We start from the raw sequence: 20011 nt of genomic DNA, 5'->3' as shown, positions 1-20011 counted from the left end.
CTAGGATGGAGGCTGGTGGCCAGAGGACCCAACCGCCTGAGCAAAGGGTTGGAGCTTTCAGCCTCACTCCATACTCCAGGGAGTGGGGCAAATGGAGACTGAGTTCAGTCATGCAGCCAATGTTCTCATCAATCATGCCTATGTAATAAAAGCTCAGATAAAAACTCTGGAGATGAGGCTTGGTGAGCTTCCTGGCTGGTGACAATACTGATGTACTAGAAAGAGGACCACCCAACTCTGCTGGGACAGGCACCACTGTCTGCCCCCACCCCTGCCTTAAAACTATACCTAACGGGTCTCTGCTATTTAGCTGTTCCTGAGTTGTATTCTCTATAATAAAATTGGGATTTTAAGTATAGCACTCTCCTGAGTTCTGTGAGTCATCCCAGAGACTTATCAAACCTAAGGGGGATAGAAGCCCTGAATTTGTAGCCAGCCAGGCAGAGGTACAGATGGCTTGGGGACCCCCAGAACTTGTGGCCCTCATCTGAAGTGGGGGCAGCCTTGTGGGACTGTGCCCCTTCCCCTGTGGGGTTTGTGCTAACTCTGGGTAGTATCAAACTCAAACTGGACTTCCATTTCCAGAAAGATGGAATAGATGTGCTCTTCCCTATTCCTCCCACTAGGCACAATAAAAAACTCTAGACACTACGTAAAAAACAGACATAAGACTCTGAAAGGCAGAGAGAAAGCAGACCAGCTAGGGGACTCAAATCTAAAGAACACAGTGGTGTCACTGCAGAACAAGGGGGAGGCCTGCATTTCCACCCCACCTGACAGCAGTCTCCCCCTCATCCCATGGGGTGGTGTCAGAGGATGTCAGTGAGGAAGCAGGGCTTTTACACTGACCTCAGTTTCAACCGAAAATCACTCAAATCAAGAACCAAGAAGATCTCTGAATGAAAAGTCACCTGAATGAAATGAGATCATCAACAGAAACCAACATGACAGGTAAGTTAAAATGGTTGGAGAAGTATTTTAAAGCAGCCACTAGTAAAATGTTTCCATTAAAACATTCCTGAAACAAATGAAAAAGTAGTCTCAAAAAATAGGAAATTTTAGCCAAGGAATAGAATACATAAAGAAAAACCAAGAGGAAATTTCAGAATTGAAAAATGTATTGACCAAATTAAAAAACTTAAGGAATAAGTTAAATAGCAGAATGGAGGAAAGACTCAGTGAACTGGAAGACAGAACAATAGATATTATCCAATCTAAACAACAGAGAGAAAACAGACTGGAAGAGAAGAGAACAAGGCTTTATGGACCTGCGTGACTATGACAAAGATCTAACATCTAATCTGAGAAGGAGAAAAAAAAGATTTCCCCAAAAGGCCCACATAACTAATAGTTTTTACACCCACTCTGAAGATATTCCTCTCACTCACTCACCTCAGTGACCAAAGGACACCGTCTGCCCTGCCCAGTTCTCTCTGAGCTCCCAAGTTATCTTTCTTTTCTAGAACAAGTTCTAAACTCCCTTCTCTACTTTTTATTCTGAAGGACTCAATTCTAAATGACCTTCCCAAAAAATTCTTTTTTGGGTAATACATAAGCATTCATGAAGATGATCTAGTTTGATTAAGGAACACTATCTAAAGGCACTTTCAGAAAGTGGATCAGTTAGCACTAGGTTAGGCTGGGTGAAAAAGAAAGGCCAAATAAATGATAGTGGTCTGTTTTCTCCTCACATAAAAGAAGTCTGGATGTATGCACTCTAGGGCCAGTATGGCAGCTACAAGTCATCAAAAGTCCAAATTTCTTTCTGTTTCAATATCTTAACACTGGTTTCTATCCTCATGATTACCTCATGATCCAAGAGGCTGCTAGTGGCCCAACCATCTTGTGTGACTCCAAGAAATCAGGAAGGAAGGAAGAGGAAAGGTCAAGGAAAGGGATGTACAGTGGACTGTCCCCACTTTCAGAAGATTTCCTATAGTGCCATCCTACAGTTTTCTTTCCCCACTGGCCAGAACTTAGTCCCTTAGCTATACTTAACTACAAGGAAGGATTAGAAATGTAATAATTGGACAGAGGAGATCAGAAGATGGCAGCGTGAGTAGAGCAGCGGAAATCTCCTCCCAAAACCACATATATCTATGAAAATATAACAAAGACAACTCTTCCTAGAATAAAGACCAGAGGACACAGGACACCATCCAGACCACATCCACACCTGAGAGAACCCAGCACCTCACGAAGGGGTAAGATACAAGCCCCGGCCCCGCGGGAGCCGAGCGCCCCTCCCCCCAGCTCCTGGCGGGAGAAGAGTAGGCAGAGCAGGAGGGAAACGGAGCCCAGGACTGCCGAACACCCAGCCCCAGCCATCCGGGCCAGAGTGCAGGGCCCTCGATACTAGGAAAACAGGGCAGCAAGAACAGTGAGCGGGTGCTGGAGGCCTGGCGCCGGAGGACACAAGAAAAGCGAGTGACCATTTTTTTTCTTTTTTTGCTGTTTTCTTTTGGCAAGCGCTTTTTGGAAGTCTTAAAGGGATAGGGACCCCAATACTAGGGAAACATGGCAGCAAGACTGGTGAGCAGATGCCTGAGGCTGGCGCCGGAGAATAAAGAAAAACAAGCGGCCACCTTTTTTTTTTTTTTTTTTTAATAAAAAAAAATTTCTTTTTTCTTTTTTTGTGGTCATTGTTTTGTTTTGGCAGGTGCTTTTTGGAAGTCCTAAAGGGGCAGGGCGGGACACTTAATACAGAAGTAGGGAATCCGGGGATCTCTGGGCACCCTAACCCCTGGGCTGCAGGGAGCAGGGAGGCCCCTTACCGAGATAAACAGCCTCCCAGCAGCTCCCCCTCCAACGCGACTCCACCACTTTGGAGCAGCTGCCCGAGCCAGGCCACGCCCACAGCAACAGCGGAGATAAACTCCATAGCAGCCGGGCAGGAAGCAGAAACCCTGTCTGCGCGCAGCTGCCCAGCACAAGCCACTAGAGGCCGCTGTTCTCCCAGGAGAGGAGGGCCACAAACCAACAAGAAAGGAAGTCCTTCCAGCTGTCACTCGTCCCAGCTCTGCAGACTATTCCTATCACCATGAAAAGGCAAAGCTACAGGCTGACAAAGATCACAGAGACAACACCAGAGAAGGAGACAGACCTAACCAGTCCTCCTGAAAAAGAATTCAAAATAAGAATCATAAACATGCTGACAGAGATGTAGAGAAATATGCAAGAGAAATGGGATGAAGTCCGGAGGGAGATCACAGATGCCAGAAAGGAGATCGCAGAAATGAAACAAACTCTGGAAGGGTTTATAAGAAGAATGGATAGGATGCAAGAGGCCATTGATGGAATTGAAACCAGAGAACAGGAATGCACAGAAGCTGACATAGAGAGAGATAAAAGGATCTCCAGGAATGAAACAATATTAAGAGAACTGTGTGACCAATCCAAAAAGAACAATATCCGTATTATAGGGGTTCCAGAAGAAGAAGAGAGAGTAAAAGAGATGGAAAGTATCTTAGAAGAAATAATTGCTGAAAATTTCCCCAAACTGGGAGAGGAAATAATCGAACAGACTACGGAAATACACAGAATCCCCAACAGAAAGGATCCAAGGAGGACAACACAAAGACACATAATAATTAAAATAGCAAAGATCAAGGACAAGGAAAGAGTTTTAAAGGCAGCTAGAGAGAAAAAGGTCACCTATAAAGGAAAACCCATCAGGCTAACATCAGACTTCTCCCTACAGGCCAGAAGAGAATGGCATGATATATTTAATACAATGAAACAGAAGGGCCTTGAACCAAGGATACTGTATCCAGCACGACTATCATTCAAATATGATGGTGGGATTAAACAATTCCCAGACAAACAAAAGCTGAGGGAATTTGCTTGCCACAAACCACCTCTACAGAACATCTTACAGGGACTGCTCTAGATGGGAGCACTCCTAGAAAGAGCACAGCACAAAACACCCAACATATGAAGAATCGAGGAGGAGGAACAAGAAGGGAGAGAAGAAAAGAATCTCCAGACAGTGTATATAACGGCTCAATAAGCAACCTAAATTAGGCAGTAAGATACTAAAGAGGCTAATCTTGAACCTTTCGTAACCACGAATTTAAAGCCTGCAATGGCAGTAAGTACATATCTTTCAATAGTCACCCTAAATGTTAATGGGCTGAATGCACCAATCAAAAGACATAGAGTAACAGAATGGATAAAAAAGCAAGACCCATCTATATGCTGCCTACAAGAAACTCACCTCAAACCCAAAGACATGTACAGACTAAAAGTCAAGGGATGGAAAAACATATTTCAAGCAAACAACAGCGAGAAGAAAGCAGCGGTTGCAGTACTAATATCAGACAAAATAGACTTCAAAACAAAGAAAGTAACAAGAGATAAAGAAGGACACTACATAATGATAAAGGGCTCAGTCAAACAAGAGGATATAACCATTCTAAATATATATGCTCCCAACACAGGAGCACCAGCATATGTGAAACAAATACTAACAGAACTACAGGGGGAAATAGACTGCAATGCATTCATTCTAGGAGACTTCAACACACCACTCACCCCAAAGGATAGATCCACTGGGCAGAAAATAAGTAAGGACACGGAAGCACTGAACAACACAGTAGAGCAGATGGACCTAATAGACATCTATAGAACTCTACATCCAAAAGCAACAGGATATACATTCTTCTCAAGTGCACATGGAACATTCTCCAGAATAGACCACATACTAGGCCACAAAAAGAGTCTCAGAAAATTGCAAAAGATTGAAATCCTACCAACCAACTTTTCAGACCACAAAGGCATAAAACTAGAAATAAACTCTACAAAGAAAGCAAAGAGGCTCACAAACACATGGAGGCTTAACAACACGCTCCTAAATAATCAATGGATCAATGACCAAATCAAAATGGAGAATCAGCAATATATGGAAACAAATGACAACAACACCACTAAGCCCCAACTTCTGTGGGACACAGCAAAAGCAGTCTTAAGAGGAAAGTATATAGCAATCCAAGCATATTTAAAAAAGGAAGGACAATCCCAAATGAATGGTCTAATGTCACAATTATCGAAATTGGAAAATGAAGAACAAATGAGGCCTAAGGTCAGCAGAATGAGGGACATAATAAAAATCAGAGAAGAAATAAATAAAATTGAGAAGAATAAAACAATAGCAAAAATCAATGAAACCAAGAGCTGGTTCTTTGAGAAAATAAACAAAATAGATAAGCCTCTAGCCAGACTTATTAAGAAGAAAAGAGAGTCAACACAAATCAACAGTATGAGAAACGAGAAAGGAAAAATCACGACGGACCCCGCAGAAATACAAAGAATTATTAGAGAATACTATGAAAACCTATATGCTAACAAGCTGGGAAACCTAGGAGAAATGGACAACTTCCTAGAAAAATACAACCTTCCAAGACTGACCTAAAAAGAAACAGAAAATCTAAACAGACCAAATACCAGCAATGAAATTGAAGCGGTAATCAAAAAACTACCAAAGAACAAAACCCCCGGGCCAGATGGATTTACCTCGGAATTTTATCAGACATACAGGGAAGACATAATACCCATTCTCCTTAAAGTTTTCCAAGAAATAGAAGAGGAGGGGATACTCCCAAACTCATTCTATGAAGCTAACATCACCCTAATACCAAAACCAGGCAAAGACACCACCAAAAAAGAAAACTACAGACCAATATCCCTGATGAACGTAGATGCAAAAATACTCAACAAAATATTAGCAAACCGAATTCAAAAATACATCAAAAGGATCATACACCATGACCAAGTGGGATTCATCCCAGGGATGCAAGGATGGTACAACATTCCAAAGTCCATCAACATCATCCACCACATCAGCAAAAAGAAACACAAAAAACACATGATCATCTCCATAGATGCTGAAAAAGCATTTGACAGAGTTCAACATCCATTCATGATAAAAACTCTCAGCAAAATGGGAATAGAGGGCAAGTACCTCAACATAATAAAGGCCATCTATGAAAAACCCACAGCCAACATTATATTGAACACTGAGAAGCTGAAAGCATTTCCGCTGAGATCGGGAACTAGACAGGGATGCCCACTCTCCCCACTGTTATTTAACATAGTACTGGAGGTCCTAGCCACGGCAATCAGACAAAACAAAGAAATACAAGGAAGCCAGATTGGTAAAGAAGAAGTTAAACTGTCACTATTTGCAGATGACATGATACTGTACATAAAAAACCCTAAAGACTCCACCCCAAAACTACTAGAACTGATATTGGAATACAGCAAAGTTGCAGGATACAAAATCAACACACAGAAATCTGTGGCTTTCCTATACACTAACAATGAACCAACAGAAAGAGAAATCAGGAAAACAACTCCATTCACAATTGCATCAAAAAAAATAAAATACCTAGGAATAAACCTAACCAAAGAAGTGAAAGACTTATAATCTGAAAACTACAAGTCACTCTTAAGAGAAATTAAAGGGGACACTAACAGATGGAAACTCATCCCATGCTCGTGGCTAGGAAGAATTAATATCGTCAAAATGGCCATCCTGCCCAAAGCAATATACAGATTTGATGCAATCCCTATGAAACTACCAGCAACATTCTTCAATGAACTGGAACAAATAATTCAAAAATTAATATGGAAACAGCAAAGACCCCGAATAGCCAAGGCAATCCTGAGAAAGAAGAATAAAGTAGGGGGGATCTCACTCCCCAACTTCAAGCTCTACTATAAAGCCATAGTAATCAAGACAATTTGGTACTGGCACAAGAGCAGAGCCACAGACCAATGGAACAGACTAGAGAATCCAGGCATTAACCCAGACATTTTTGGTCAATTAATATTTGATAAAGGAGCCATGGACATACAATGGCGAAATGACAGTCTCTTCAACAGATGGTGCTGGCAAAACTGGACAGCTACATGTAGGAGAATGAAACTGGACCATTGTCTAACCCCATATACAAAAGTAAACTCAAAATGGATCAAAGACCTGAATGTAAGTCATGAAACCATTAAACTCTTGGAAGAAAACATAGGCAGAAACCTCTTAGACATAAACATGAGTGACCTCTTCTTGAACATATCTCCCCGGGCAAGGAAAACAACAGCAAAAATGAATAAGTGGGACTATATTAAGCTGAAAAGCTTCTGTACAGCAAAAGACACCATCTATAGAACAAAAAGGAACCCTACACTATGGGAGAATATATTTCAAAATGACACATCCGATAAAGGCTTGACATCCAGAATACATAAAGAGCTCACACACCTCAACAAACAAAAAACAAATAACCCAATTAAAAAATGGGCAGAGGAACTGAACAGACAGTTCTCCAAAAAAGAAATACAGATGGCCAACAGACACATGAAAAGATGCTCCACATCGCTAATTATCAGAGAAATGCAAATTAAAACTACAATGAGGTATCACCTCACACCAGTAAGGATGGCTGCCATCCAAAAGACAGAGAACAACAAATGTTGGCGAGGCTGTGGAGAAAGGGGAACCCTCCTACACTGCTGGTGGGAATGTAAGTTAGTTCAACCATTGTTGAAAGCAGTATGGAGTTACATCAAAATGCTCAAAACAGACATGCCATTTGACCCAGGAATTGCACTCCTAGGAATTTACCCTAAGAATGCAGCAATCAAGTATGAGAAAGATCAGTGCACCCCTATGTTTATCACAGCACTATTTACAATAGCCAAGAATTGGAAGCAACCTAAATGTCCATCGATAGATGAATGGATAAAGATGTGGTACATATACACAATGGAATACTACTCAGCCATAAGAAAAGGGCAAATCCTACCATTTACAGCAACATGGATGGAGCTGGAGGGTATTATGCTCAGTGAAACAAGCCAAGCGGAGAAAGAGAAATACCAAATGATTTCACTTATCTGTGGAATATAAGAACAAAGGAAAAACTGAAGGAACAAAACAGCAGCAGAATCACAGAACTCAACAATGGACTAACAGGTACCAAAGGGAAAGGGACTGGGGAGGATGGGTGGGTAGGGAGAGATAAGGGGGGGAGAAGTAAGGGGGTATTAAGATTAGCATGCATGGGGGGGTAGGAGAAAAGGGAGGGCTGTACAACACAGAGAAGGCAAGTAGGGATTCTACAACATTTTGCTATGCTGATGGACAGTGACTGTAAAGGGGTTTATAGGGGGGACCTGGTATAGGGGAGAGCCTAGTATACATAATATTCGTCATGTAAGTGTAGATTAGTGATACCAAAAAAAAAAAAAAGGGCAGTTCCTGTGTGGTAACCTCCAATGAGTTCTACACAAGAGTATAAAGGGCATATAAAAGTGTAGGCAAAGGGTCTGTTTGTGTTTATACAGAGGATCAAAGCCTAATTGGGCTACCCCAAAAATGAACTAAGATACGATATGAAAAAGAAGTTCCAACATCAGCACTCTCTGGAAGACTCATGCCAGAAGATGATCACCAAAAAACCCCAACAAAGATCCACGCACTGCTACAGCTGTAGATGCACTCATCCCACCAGTTCCTGGACTTGCCATGGGAATGAGGAAGGAGATATCTAAGCTGGCCTGTGCATACAGTAAAACAACAAATTTGACTGGATCTATACTGTTGGAACTCAATAAAGAATTAGGAGAAGTGCAAATAGTAGCGCTCCAAAATCTGACAACTACAGACTATTTACTGTTAAAAGAACATAAGGGATGTGAACATTCCCCAGGAATGGGTTGTTTTAATTTGTCTGATTTCTCTCAGACTGTTCAAGTTCAGTTGGACAATATCCACCATATCATAGATAAGTTTTCACAAATGCCTAAGGTGCCTAACTGGTTTTCTTGGTTTCACTGGAGATGGCTGGTAATTACAGGTATGCTTTGGTTATGTAACTATACTCCTATTATGTTAATGTGTGTGTGCAATTTAAGTAGTAGCTTAAAACCTATATATGCTGAAGTTACTCTACAAGAGGATATGTCAAAGAAATAATCAATCTTCCCATGTTTTCTTCTGCCTGCTAGTTCTATAGCTTTTCTTCTTCCTTCCTAATTACAACCCTTAAATAGAATTCATGCCTCATATCAAATTTACCGAGTATCATAATTCTTCCAAGTGGTAAAGATACCTCAAGACAAATGCTGGGCATAGAAGCTACAGGGCATAAATATGCAAAGAAGTAAAAAGCTAACCATTTCAAACAATAAGGCTTCTCTCTCACTTACCAACTTTACATTTCCCTGTATGGCCCCGGAAGATGACTGGTTAGCCAGAGACGGGTAAGATTCCTCAAGGGAGGAACAACCTAAGACAGGCACAGTTGCAGGGGGGGTCATCAGGTGAGAAATTGGGGATCAACAGAGGTGAGGCTTAGTACCTCACCCCTCCTGTTCTGAGAGAAATCTGCATACGTGGATGTTTTATTGCCCTTGTCTAGCTTGGATTAACACATAGTCTACAGACACACACCTGATCATCTACATTTGCTCTCTTACAACACTAAACTATGTTTTCTACCTTTATCTTGTATCTACCTACCACTTCAGCATTTTATTAAAAATAATAATAATAGAGAAATGTGGTATCCACATATAAATCAAGTATAAAAATCAAATGAGTATTCATATTTGAACTGACTGTTTATAGTTCATAATGCATGAGCAAAACCAAAAGTTTCTGTGATGGCTGCCCTTGTACTGTTCACCATGTAACTTATTCACTATGTAAGAATTTGTTCCCCATGTAAGAACTTGTTTGTTATGCCTCAGAAGATTGGAGACTGACGAAAATTAGGCTTGGGGTGGATCAATGATTGTGCATTGAGCATTGACTCCCCTATACAGAATTTTATTGTTGTTAACAACCATTTGATCAATAAATATGAGAGATGCCCTCACAAAAAAAAAAAAGAAAAACAAAAAAAAGTACACACTTCCAATTGTAAAATAAATAAGTAACCGGGATATAATGTATAGCATAAGGAATATAGTCAAAATATTGTAACAACTTGGTATGGTGATAGCTGGTACCTAGAATTATCATGTATATAAATGTTGAATCACTATGTTGTACACCTGAAACTGATGTAATGTAATACTGTGTGTCAACTACCCTTCAATAAAAAATAATTATCTACAGAAAAAAAAAAAGCAATGTAATAATTATGCTGGGGGAAAAGGAGAGAATTGGTTTGGATAAGCAATGATCAGTCTTTGCCACAGACAGTTTCAAATATGTTTTGAGCTACAAAACATTGATAAAATAATTAAATAGTGTCTCAAATTGAGAACATTTCCAATTATATAGTATTACATTAATTTAAGTGGCTTAGAATTGGAGACATTGGTATGAACTCATGCTTAATATGGATACAGACAGAAATTTTTGTCAATGTCTGTGTGCAACACAGGTTACACACAGGTGTCTTTGCTCTGTCAGCTGAGAGCCAATTAGCAACGTCACCCCAGTAGCAACAAGCACACCTAACACCCAGATCTTGGTTTCTAATACCACCCTCCAAAAAAAGAGCAAGAAATGAAGGAATAGTTGATTGGGTGATTCTAGACTGGCACAGGAAATATATGCAATGAGCCTGGAGCATCTTTTGGAGCCAGACTATAAGAAAGTGGTCAAAGAAGAAAAAGGGTAAATACAGAATGCTGAGGATATGGCAACTGGATAATGGGATCATCTGCATAAGTTCCCAATGGCCAAAGCTGGACAATTTGAGGAAAAAGGTCAATAAAATAGTATTAGATTACAACCAAAGTATAAGATAAATATCCCTGAGGCCATATGGATATAAATAAATAATCAGACAGACAAGAAGAGCCAAATCTGTGTGGAAAGATTCCAAAAAGTTCATAGAGATACTCTGCCCTTAGGAAAATGGGGCATAACTCCCCCATCTGTAGGTGTAGGCTATGCACAGTGACTCTCTTCGAAAAGTTATAGTAGAGAGGAAGAAGTAACAGAGTGTCTTTACCCTGCAGGAACCTGACCAACACAACCTTGGCCAGCTGATCAAGGTCAGCATCAGCAGCGGTGAGTCCCGTGGAGCCTGAGTGCCCCTGATTTGCAGTGATGTGAATGGCCCACTCCCTCTGTGGCTTACCTCCCAAGAATGTGCAGTCTCAGTTTAGCCATGAGAAAACCATTAGATAAATCTCAATTGAGGGACATTCTATAAACTACCTAACTAGTACAAATTAAAACTATCAAGATTATAAAAAATCAAGTCTGAGAAACTGTCTCAGCCAAGAGGAGCCTGAGAACACATGATGAATGAATGTGAGGTTGTGCCTCGGAACAGGAAACACAATGGGGATGAACAGAGGAGACAGGAATAGAGTCTGAGTTTTAGTTAACAGTAATGCATCCATACTGGCTGATTAACTGTGACAAGTGTACCATACTAATATGAAGAGTTAACAACAGGGAAATGGGTTGTGGGGAACACACAACTCTCTATACTATCTCTGTGATAATTCTGTAAGCCTTAATCTGGTCAAAATTTTTAAATTTATTCTTAAAAAAAAAAGGATTGAACTGGAGGACACCCATCTGGTGTCAGAATTGTTGGGACATACAATCTAATTCAGCCTGAGCTCCCAGTTAGCTAAGATATTTTAAGGCATTGCTTCAGCTTTCTGCCTGCAATTTATTTTAGGAGCATCTCAAGTGTCAGAGCTGTGAAGCAATTGAGAAAACTGCCCACTTGTACAAAGGAAGGAGCAAGGTGGTAATATGAATGACTCTGACCAGGGTCACAGAGAAAAAGTGACAGGACTGAAATCAGAAGGTCCCTGGACTACGCAGGCTCTCTCTAACCCTCTTCTGAGTTGCAGGCATTTCATGGCCAAATCTCAGTGCACTCAACCTGTAACCCTTGTAATATGCCCTTTGGTTCAAAGGACTTGCTGGGTCTCAACGAACCACGCACACAGAAGGGTATCAGGTGTGATAGAAATAACAAAAGATATTCTGATTTTGGACAGCTTACAGATCAAGAAAACACTTGGTGAAATTCACACACACATGCAAGTCATTGTGCTAGACTAGTGCCCAACAGCTTAAACACAAACAAAAAAGACATCTATATCTTCAAACAACTAAACGTGTCCAATTCATTGTTCTCAGAGCCTCAGGATTAGCAAATGTGCAGGTGCACGGCCATTCTGAACCTTTAAACTTGCAAAAGGGAAATGCTGTTTTCACCTGCTCTCAGCCTTGCCAAAATCAAGTACAAAGAGCCTCTGTCTCTTGGCCTTGCAGATGAAGGTCAGCCTCCCCCATTCCAGCTTGACAACAATAAGGAAACAACCTCAAAATAAAGCTCAAATTCCAAGACACAGATTATGGGGGCTAAATGTTTAAAGCTCAAATTCCAAGATACAGATCATGTGGGCTAAATGTTCTTTCTTACATGTACCAGATAAATGTTCAAGCATTAAATAGAGCTAAAATGTAGAGACATACAGGACTTGGCCCCAGTGATTACTCTAACTGGTGCAATTGATGGTCAGAATACTAAGGACAGAATGTGCTCAATGCAGGAATCTATCGAGGTGGGTGACTGATCACCAAGGGCGCTGATCGTCAGAGTATTACTGATGACATTCTAGTAACAGCATTTGCAAACTCTACTTCCTCATGGCATGGAGATGAGATTGCAAGCAGATCATACGATACACTGACTGTAAGTGCTTTGGGGAGAGACCACAAGGCTGCGTTGGGATCAAGTGCAGTGACCACTTAGTGATGTCTGCCACAGGTGCAGGAGGGTGTGCTGGCTCTCATACTGAAGAAAAAGCACTAACTTGTGCAGCCAGAAACCCTGCCTGTTTTTCAAGCTTTTTCACTCTTGCCACTACCTCTTTAAAATGACTAGACCACCCCGGAAGATGACTGGTTAGCCAAGACGGGGAAGATTCCTCAAGGGAGGAACAACCTAAGACAGGCACAGTCGCAGGGGGGTCATCAGGTGAGAAATTGGGGATCAACAGAGGTGAGGCTTAGAATCTCACCCCCCCTGTTCTGAGAGAAATCTTCTGCATCCGTGGATGTTTTATTGCCCTTGTCTAGCTTGGATTAACACATAGTCTACAGGCACACACCTGATCATCTACATTTGCTCTCTTACAACACTAAACTATGTTTTCTACCTTTATCTTGTATCTACCTACCACTTCAGCATTTTATTAAAAATAATAATAATAAAGAGAGAAATGTGGTATCCACATATAAATCAAGTATAAAAATCAAATGAATATTCATATTTGAACTGTTTATAGTTCATAATGCATGAGCAAAACCGAAAGTTTCTGTGATGACTGCCCTTGTACTGTTCACCATGTAACTTATTCACTATGTAAGAATTTGTTCCCCATGTAAGAACTTGTTTGTTATGCTTCAGAAGATTGGAGACTGATGAAAATTAGGCTTGGAGTGGATTAATGATTGTGCATTGAGCATTGACTCCCCTATACAGAATTTTATTGTTGTTAACAACCATTTGATCAATAAATGAGAGATGCCCTCTCAAAAACAAACAAACAAAAAAAAAAGTACACACTTCCAATTGTAAAATAAATAAGTAACCAGGATGTAATGTATAGCATAAGGAATATAGTCAAAATATTGTAACAACTTTGTATGGTGATAGCTGGTAGCTAGAATTATCATGTATATAAATGTTGAATCACTGTGTTGTACACCTGAAACTAATGTAATACTGTGTGTCAACTACCCTTCAATAAAAAATAATTATCTACAAAAAAAAAAAAAAAAAAATGACTAGACCAGAGAGGGTGTTTTAATGGAGGGCAGGCAGTTATGCGTTAGGGATCCCACACATTAAATGTACAATTTTGGGTATGTAACCATTTATAAATTTGCTAACAAGATGCCCACATCTTGCATCAGATTCTCAGAAAGGGTCTATAATCCACAGAAAGTTAATGACAACAAATTCAACAAACTTCCAGCTTTCAACGTCCCATGACATCATCCCAGGAAGCACCCTGTATCTGGCACCAGGCTTTGGGCACAGCTACTGAAACAGATGCGGCCAGCGTGAGTCTGCAGTCTAGCCATTCACTGTGCAAGAGCCAAAGAGCATGGCCGAGCTCAGAGCATCCCTCACCCTGCCCGCAGGCTCCTCCGAGGGGAGCAGAGCTGCCTCCTCTCGGGGCCCTGGCTCATTCCCAGCTCAGCCAAAATCTGGGACAACATTTAGCAAGTGCATCCACTAATTAATGGCTTGCTGTACTCCGATCAATGGGAGGGAAATATGTGCCTTAAGGTGTCTTTCAAGAATGAATAATAAGACTGAGGCACTTCATTTTTGTCTGAATGGTTTTCACTGATTATCAGCCTAGCTCCATTCCAACTTGGCACTCTTGGTGTTTGGGGCCAGAAACAAGTTTGTTGTGGGGACCGCTCTGTGGGACAGGGGATGCTTAGCAGCAACCCTGCTCTCTACCCACAGGAGAGAGCACCCTTCTAGTGCTTTCCGGTGGCACCCTTCTCCACAAACGTCTCTGGTTGTTGCCAAAAGTATCCTGGGGGCAAAATTGTCCCCTACTACAAACCAGTGGCCTCACAGAATAAGGTTCATATGCGTATTCACTAATTATGTTTCCTTTGCATTAAGTGTTGGCCCACAGCCTCTGCATGTTCACGTAGTTGGAGCTCCCTGATTTTAATGTGATCAGGAAGATACTGTGGGGTGTGAGAGTACAATCTTTGAAAAGGATGTCAGAACCCTTATTAGGGCAATCATGTGAGAAAGCTATTCTCCCACTTTGTACAGATGGTTAAACTAGTTTAGGAAGGCAATTTGGCAATTTATACCAAGTGCCACACTAACCCCACAGTTGTGTGTTTTTTAGAGGGAAATGATCTAAAAAAAATTCTTTTAAAATTATATTCATTGATGTCAGGCTAGCTATAACAACAAATACTTCTTTGAGAAATAGCCAACAAACAGAAATGATTAATTAAATTCGGTACCTCCACATCTGGGACTATTAACCAGCCATCTTTAACAACAAAACATTTGGGAGAAATATTTACACACACATAATGGAGGCAAGTGAAAAAGTAATTTAAAATATTTAATGATGACTGCAATTATGTACAAAATTCTTATGAACTTGGGCACAGACTACAGAGAAGGCAGTCAAATGGAAAGGGGGCTGGGGTCACAGGGGGCTGCCTGCTGCCTGTGTCTGAGTCCTAAGCTTCCTTTTTGGAGTTGTACTGTTTTCATGAGGGGAAAAAAGGAGGGGGGGGGGCAGAGGGAAGGACACTGACTACAACTTCCTTCTCTACCCTCTAAATTGGTTTTCACTATCTTTCTAAATGGGTTTGGCTAACTTTTTTTAAAGTTTGCTGTTTTGTTTTGATCATAGCAGTACTCTGAGAAGTAAAAGGATAGATTTAGATACAAATAAAGTTATCAGATTAAAACAGGCTGAATAACTATAAGCTGGTGATCTAATGGGCAGCGTGTGACGATATACTAACACAGCATTGTATGTTGGAATGTGCTAAGAGAGTGGATTGTGTTACACACACAGGAGAGGTAACTGTGAGATTGCACAGGGGTTAACTAGCTTGGCTGGGGGCATCAATCCACAATGCATAGGTATATCAAAATGTGTTTTACTCCTGAAATATACATAATGATTATTTGTCAATTATACCTCAAGAAAGCTGAAAAAATAAAAGCACTCCATTCTCACTGCCGAAATTTGGAAAGACACTTAACAGCCTCAAGAAACAAAATGGCCACAATGCTGACACCCAGTGACAAATCAGGTTGATATTCTCCCAACTGCCTTTCAATCTAGGAGCTGGACTTTGCTGACATCTGAGCACCTCTGGAACACATCTTTAAATAAGGCTTTAGACAATTGATTAAATTAGTACACCTGCACTTATAAAACTCAAAAAAAAAAAAAACCTTCAAACTATAAAGCATGTTGAGTAAGTCATTTCCTGCATAGGAGAACTGCCCTTTTTACTTTGTATCATGAGCTTACCTGCTAATACTTTTCCACAGCTTTCCAAAGCACTGCTGACACTCAAAAAAAAGTACTGCACTTTCCTAAAGGACCTGCCTCCCTGAAAGGGCTGCACCTTCCCGCAGCACCCTGTGCTCTGCCCAGGGAGGGCCAGCAGAGATCATGCCAGGTCCTGTCATCAGCCAGCATGTGTGCGCCCCGGATGCTGAGCCACACTTACAGGTCATAGGAGAACTTCCTCTCCAGGTTGGTCTGATTCTTCTGGAACTGGAGGACATCCTGCTGCAGCTTTCCGTAGTTCTTCTGCAGGGTCTTGAACTGGTCTAAGCCAAGACGAGGAGCACAGGTCACCAGCATGGCCATCATGACAAGAGCAGACAGGTCAAAACCCCACTCATCAGAACAGTGGCCAGGGGCAACCAAGAGAATGTGGGGGTGGGGGTGGGCGCTGAGGAAGGCCTGAGATTGCAGCCCCTCCCTAGGACCACTGCAGCCCAGCGTGGAGGATCAGCAACTCCACCGGAACCTGTTCCTTCATTCTTTCCCAAACATCTCCCTCAAATCTTTTTACCTCCAACCATTAAAATGCATCAGGACCCTCTATTCACCAGTTTCTTTCTTAGACACCACAAACCCTAAGCTGTCCCCCAAGTCATGCACACCCGGCGCACCCCACCCCCAGCAGACTCATCCTTTGGTCAGCGACATGCTGATCCCGATGTCTAGTCAGATAAGCAGCCACTCCTGCCAAACCTCCCTTGTCTTGGCTACCAGGCTGCCCACCAGTATCCTCACCTGGTCATTTGTTCCCAGCCAAGCCATTCTGAGGCCCCATGTTCATTAATCCTCTGACCCCTTGATCTGGGGAAGAGCAGCTTTCTTTGAGGAAATTCATCAGCCCTGGCCCTGCTGCCCTGATGATTTGTCTCCTACCAGCTCTGCAGGAAAAGCAGCAGCTGACAACAGGAGAGGCTGGGGTGACAGGGAGGTGACACCAGCAGGGTGGCAGATGGCAGCAACCAGGCCCAGAACACGGCCCTGTGGCTCCAGCCCTTGCCTCATAATGCTAGGTCTACAGGCTCTCTGGGGGGAAATAAAATTAAATAAAAGTGGAGGGGTCAAGAACTGTGAATACACAGCAACAAGGACCCACCTCAAAGGCAGGTACTGACAAGGTGGAGAAGACAAACTGCAGGATGGAGAAGGGGCTGGATGCCTGAGGCCGAGTGGGGACAGCGGCTGGGACACCTTCTGGAGAGAGGGCAGGGCTGCATCTGGACTGTGCTGGTCTAGGGACCTGCATTTGTCCACACCATAGACGTGCACGCTCTGGAGGGTACGCCTTACTGACTGTAAACTACACTTCAATGAACCCAGCTTAAAAGAAACATTCCACACTCAGACCAAGTATGGGGCAATGGAGAAGTGCTCAGCACTAAGGGGAGATCTGTCTGACATCAGCAACACAGATGGCTCTCAAAAAGGGGCCAGACGAACAAGGGCACAGATAGTCTGATTCCATGCACATAAAGCTGTGAAAATGCAAACTGAGCTACACAATCAGAAGGCAGATCAGAGGCTGCTCGGGAAGATGACCAAGGGGCACTGAGAAGGCAGCGGTGGGTATATTCACTACATTGATTTTAGCGGTGGTTCCCTGAGGGTACACATATGTCAAAATTCCTCAAATTGTGCACTTTAAATATCTGTAGTTCATAGTATGTGAATCATGCCTGATTAAAGCAGCTTAAAAATACTTAAAGAAAAGGCTGCAGCTGTGCACCCTTCCTGAGGACTAGCCAGGAACCGCAGCAGATCACAAGCTCTGAGAAGCCCCTGGAATCCAGTAACCCACTTGCCTTTGTGTAACCCTGTACCTCCCCTATTGGCATTCTTAGTACCTGATCTGGGATGAGAATTCTGGACCATCACTGTCCAACAGAACTAATGCAAGCCACACAGGTAATGTAAAATCGCCTAACAATCACTTTTTTAAGAAGTAAGTAAAATCAGGTAGAATTTCAATAGTATATTTTACTTAAAACAGGAGAAACACAATATCATGCCAACACATAATGAATGTGAAAATATCAATAAGATAACTGTTTCTTTTCTTCACGCTAAATCTTTGAAATCCGATGTGTACAGTTATAGTACATCTCAATACAAACATTAAATTTGCATTGGGAATTCTTGACCTGAATTTAGATTTCTTAAAATTTACAGTTAAAAAGTAAACTCATGTATCTCCAAGTTGTCCCAAAGATACTTAAGTTTCCCAACAGCTGAGTTGAGTAGCTTGAACATTAAAAAAAGTAAAAATCCAGTTCTTCTGTCCCATTAGCTACATCAAGTGTTCACTGGCCACAGGGAGCTTGTGGCCACCATTCTGGATGGTGAGGCCCTGGACTGGCCTCCCAGTCTTAGAGGCAGAGGCGGGCTCGGGGGGCTTCAGAGAGTTTCCTGACTAGTGACCAAAGTGAAAGCAGGGTCCGGTGAGGATCACAGGACCCCATGCTCTTCCCACCAGGCTGAAGGCCACAGCGGACCTGCCGACCCCTCCACCCGGCAGCCGCTAAATGAAAGGCTTCAGTGGGGCCCAAAGAAAACCAACCCCTGACCACCAAACTAGAGTGGCAGAGAAATGGAATTAAATTGGGTTGGATAATTATTATAAGTTTTGTGAAGAACATCTGAATTCTAGGTAGCCAAATTAAAAGAGATCCTATATCTACCATATACACACACACACACACACACAAAAAAAATCACCTACATACATACAGTTGACCCTTAAATGACATAGGGGTTAGGGGTCTGACCCTCCACATGGTCAAAAATCCACATATAACTTTGACTCCCCCAAAACTTAACTACTAATAGATTTCTGTTGACCCAGAAGCCTTACTATTAACATGAAGTCAATTAACACATATTTTGTATGTTATAATGTATTATATATTGTACTTGAACAATAAAGCTAGAGAAGTTTTTTTCCAAATTGTCCAAATCTCCAATTTTCTAATCTTTTAATCGAAAAGATTCACACATAATTGGAACTGTGCACTTCAAAAACATGTTGTTCAAAGTTACCTGTGTGTGTATATGTATTTCTTAATGTAGCAAAAAATGAGAGTCTGAATCTTCTGTATGTACCAGCCTGCAGGGTACTCACTAATATTTTTAAAAGGAAATGCTCTTTAAGGAGCACAGTTAGGCAAAAAGAATACGCTAAGGAGCATTCTTGTGGTTCGCGATGCCGCCCTCACTAGGGTCCAGGAGATCCTACAGAAGGCGGCCCTTTCTGAGAGGCCCCCGGTCTGGCCCAGAAGAGTGAGTGGAACTCACCTTGCAGCGTGCGGATGAGCCTCTCGCCTGTGGTGATATTATGCACTAAAGCCGCCTGCAAGGAGGAAACACACAAAATGAAATGCCTGCAATCTGACCCTGAAAGAGGCTGGACAAAAGAAGGCGGGAGCCCTCCCCCAGCCTCCAGCAGCGCCGGGAGGGGGCACGGCACACCCTGGCCAGGCAACCCCAGGGCTGCGGCCTGCAGCGGAAGGCATGTATTGAGAGACTTGCTTTCCAAACGGCAGCGCAGGACAGTGGGCAGCGGGAACGGACCCTCTGGCCCCCCCACGAAAGGCCGAGCCACACTAGGCCTGGCCGGCCAGTCCCTTCTTCCGCGTGAGGGCTGGCTGGCCGTGGTTGAGGGGAGCAGGTACAGGCACGTCCTTGGCCAGACGTCATACCGAGTCCCAGTGGGTGCGGAGGAAGGAGATGGGGGCCGCCCCACAGTGAAGCCTCTAGGTCGGTTTCACTTGCAGCTTCTTCCTTCCATCCCCAGAGCCTCTATGCCAGGGGGTGAGAGGCTCACACAGTTCCACAAAGCTTGGAATGCCGACAATAGCGGAGGAGGAAGCAAAGCTGACGCAGTGCAACAGCGAAGGAGTAAAAGTAAAAAAAAAGGCAGCGAGCGTAGAGCTCAGCATAACAAGCA

The 20011-nt window shown here is 42.4% G+C and overlaps 1 protein-coding gene across 3 annotated transcripts in view; it reads right to left on the bottom strand.

Annotated features, from left to right (window-relative positions):
* Positions 1–20011, bottom strand: part of GOLM1 (golgi membrane protein 1) — a 439304-nt gene that overhangs the window by 15011 nt on the left and 404282 nt on the right. For all 3 annotated transcript variants that reach the window (XR_005032534.2, XM_057498531.1, XM_036924846.2), the window contains exons 4-5: positions 19360–19414; positions 16232–16334 (exon numbers count right to left, since the gene is read on the bottom strand). Coding sequence is in view for 2 of the 3 variants with exons in the window: in XM_057498531.1 (XP_057354514.1) it covers positions 16232–16334; positions 19360–19414 (158 nt within the window). In the remaining variant the exon portion in view is untranslated. The remainder of the gene's footprint in view (positions 1–16231; positions 16335–19359; positions 19415–20011) is intronic.

The sequence above is a fragment of the Manis pentadactyla genome, chromosome 3 (genome assembly GCF_030020395.1).
Source record: "Manis pentadactyla isolate mManPen7 chromosome 3, mManPen7.hap1, whole genome shotgun sequence".
Lineage (NCBI taxonomy): Eukaryota > Metazoa > Chordata > Mammalia > Pholidota > Manidae > Manis > Manis pentadactyla.
Note: the sequence above shows the minus strand (reverse complement) of the source record. Positions and strands in the feature narration are given on the sequence as shown.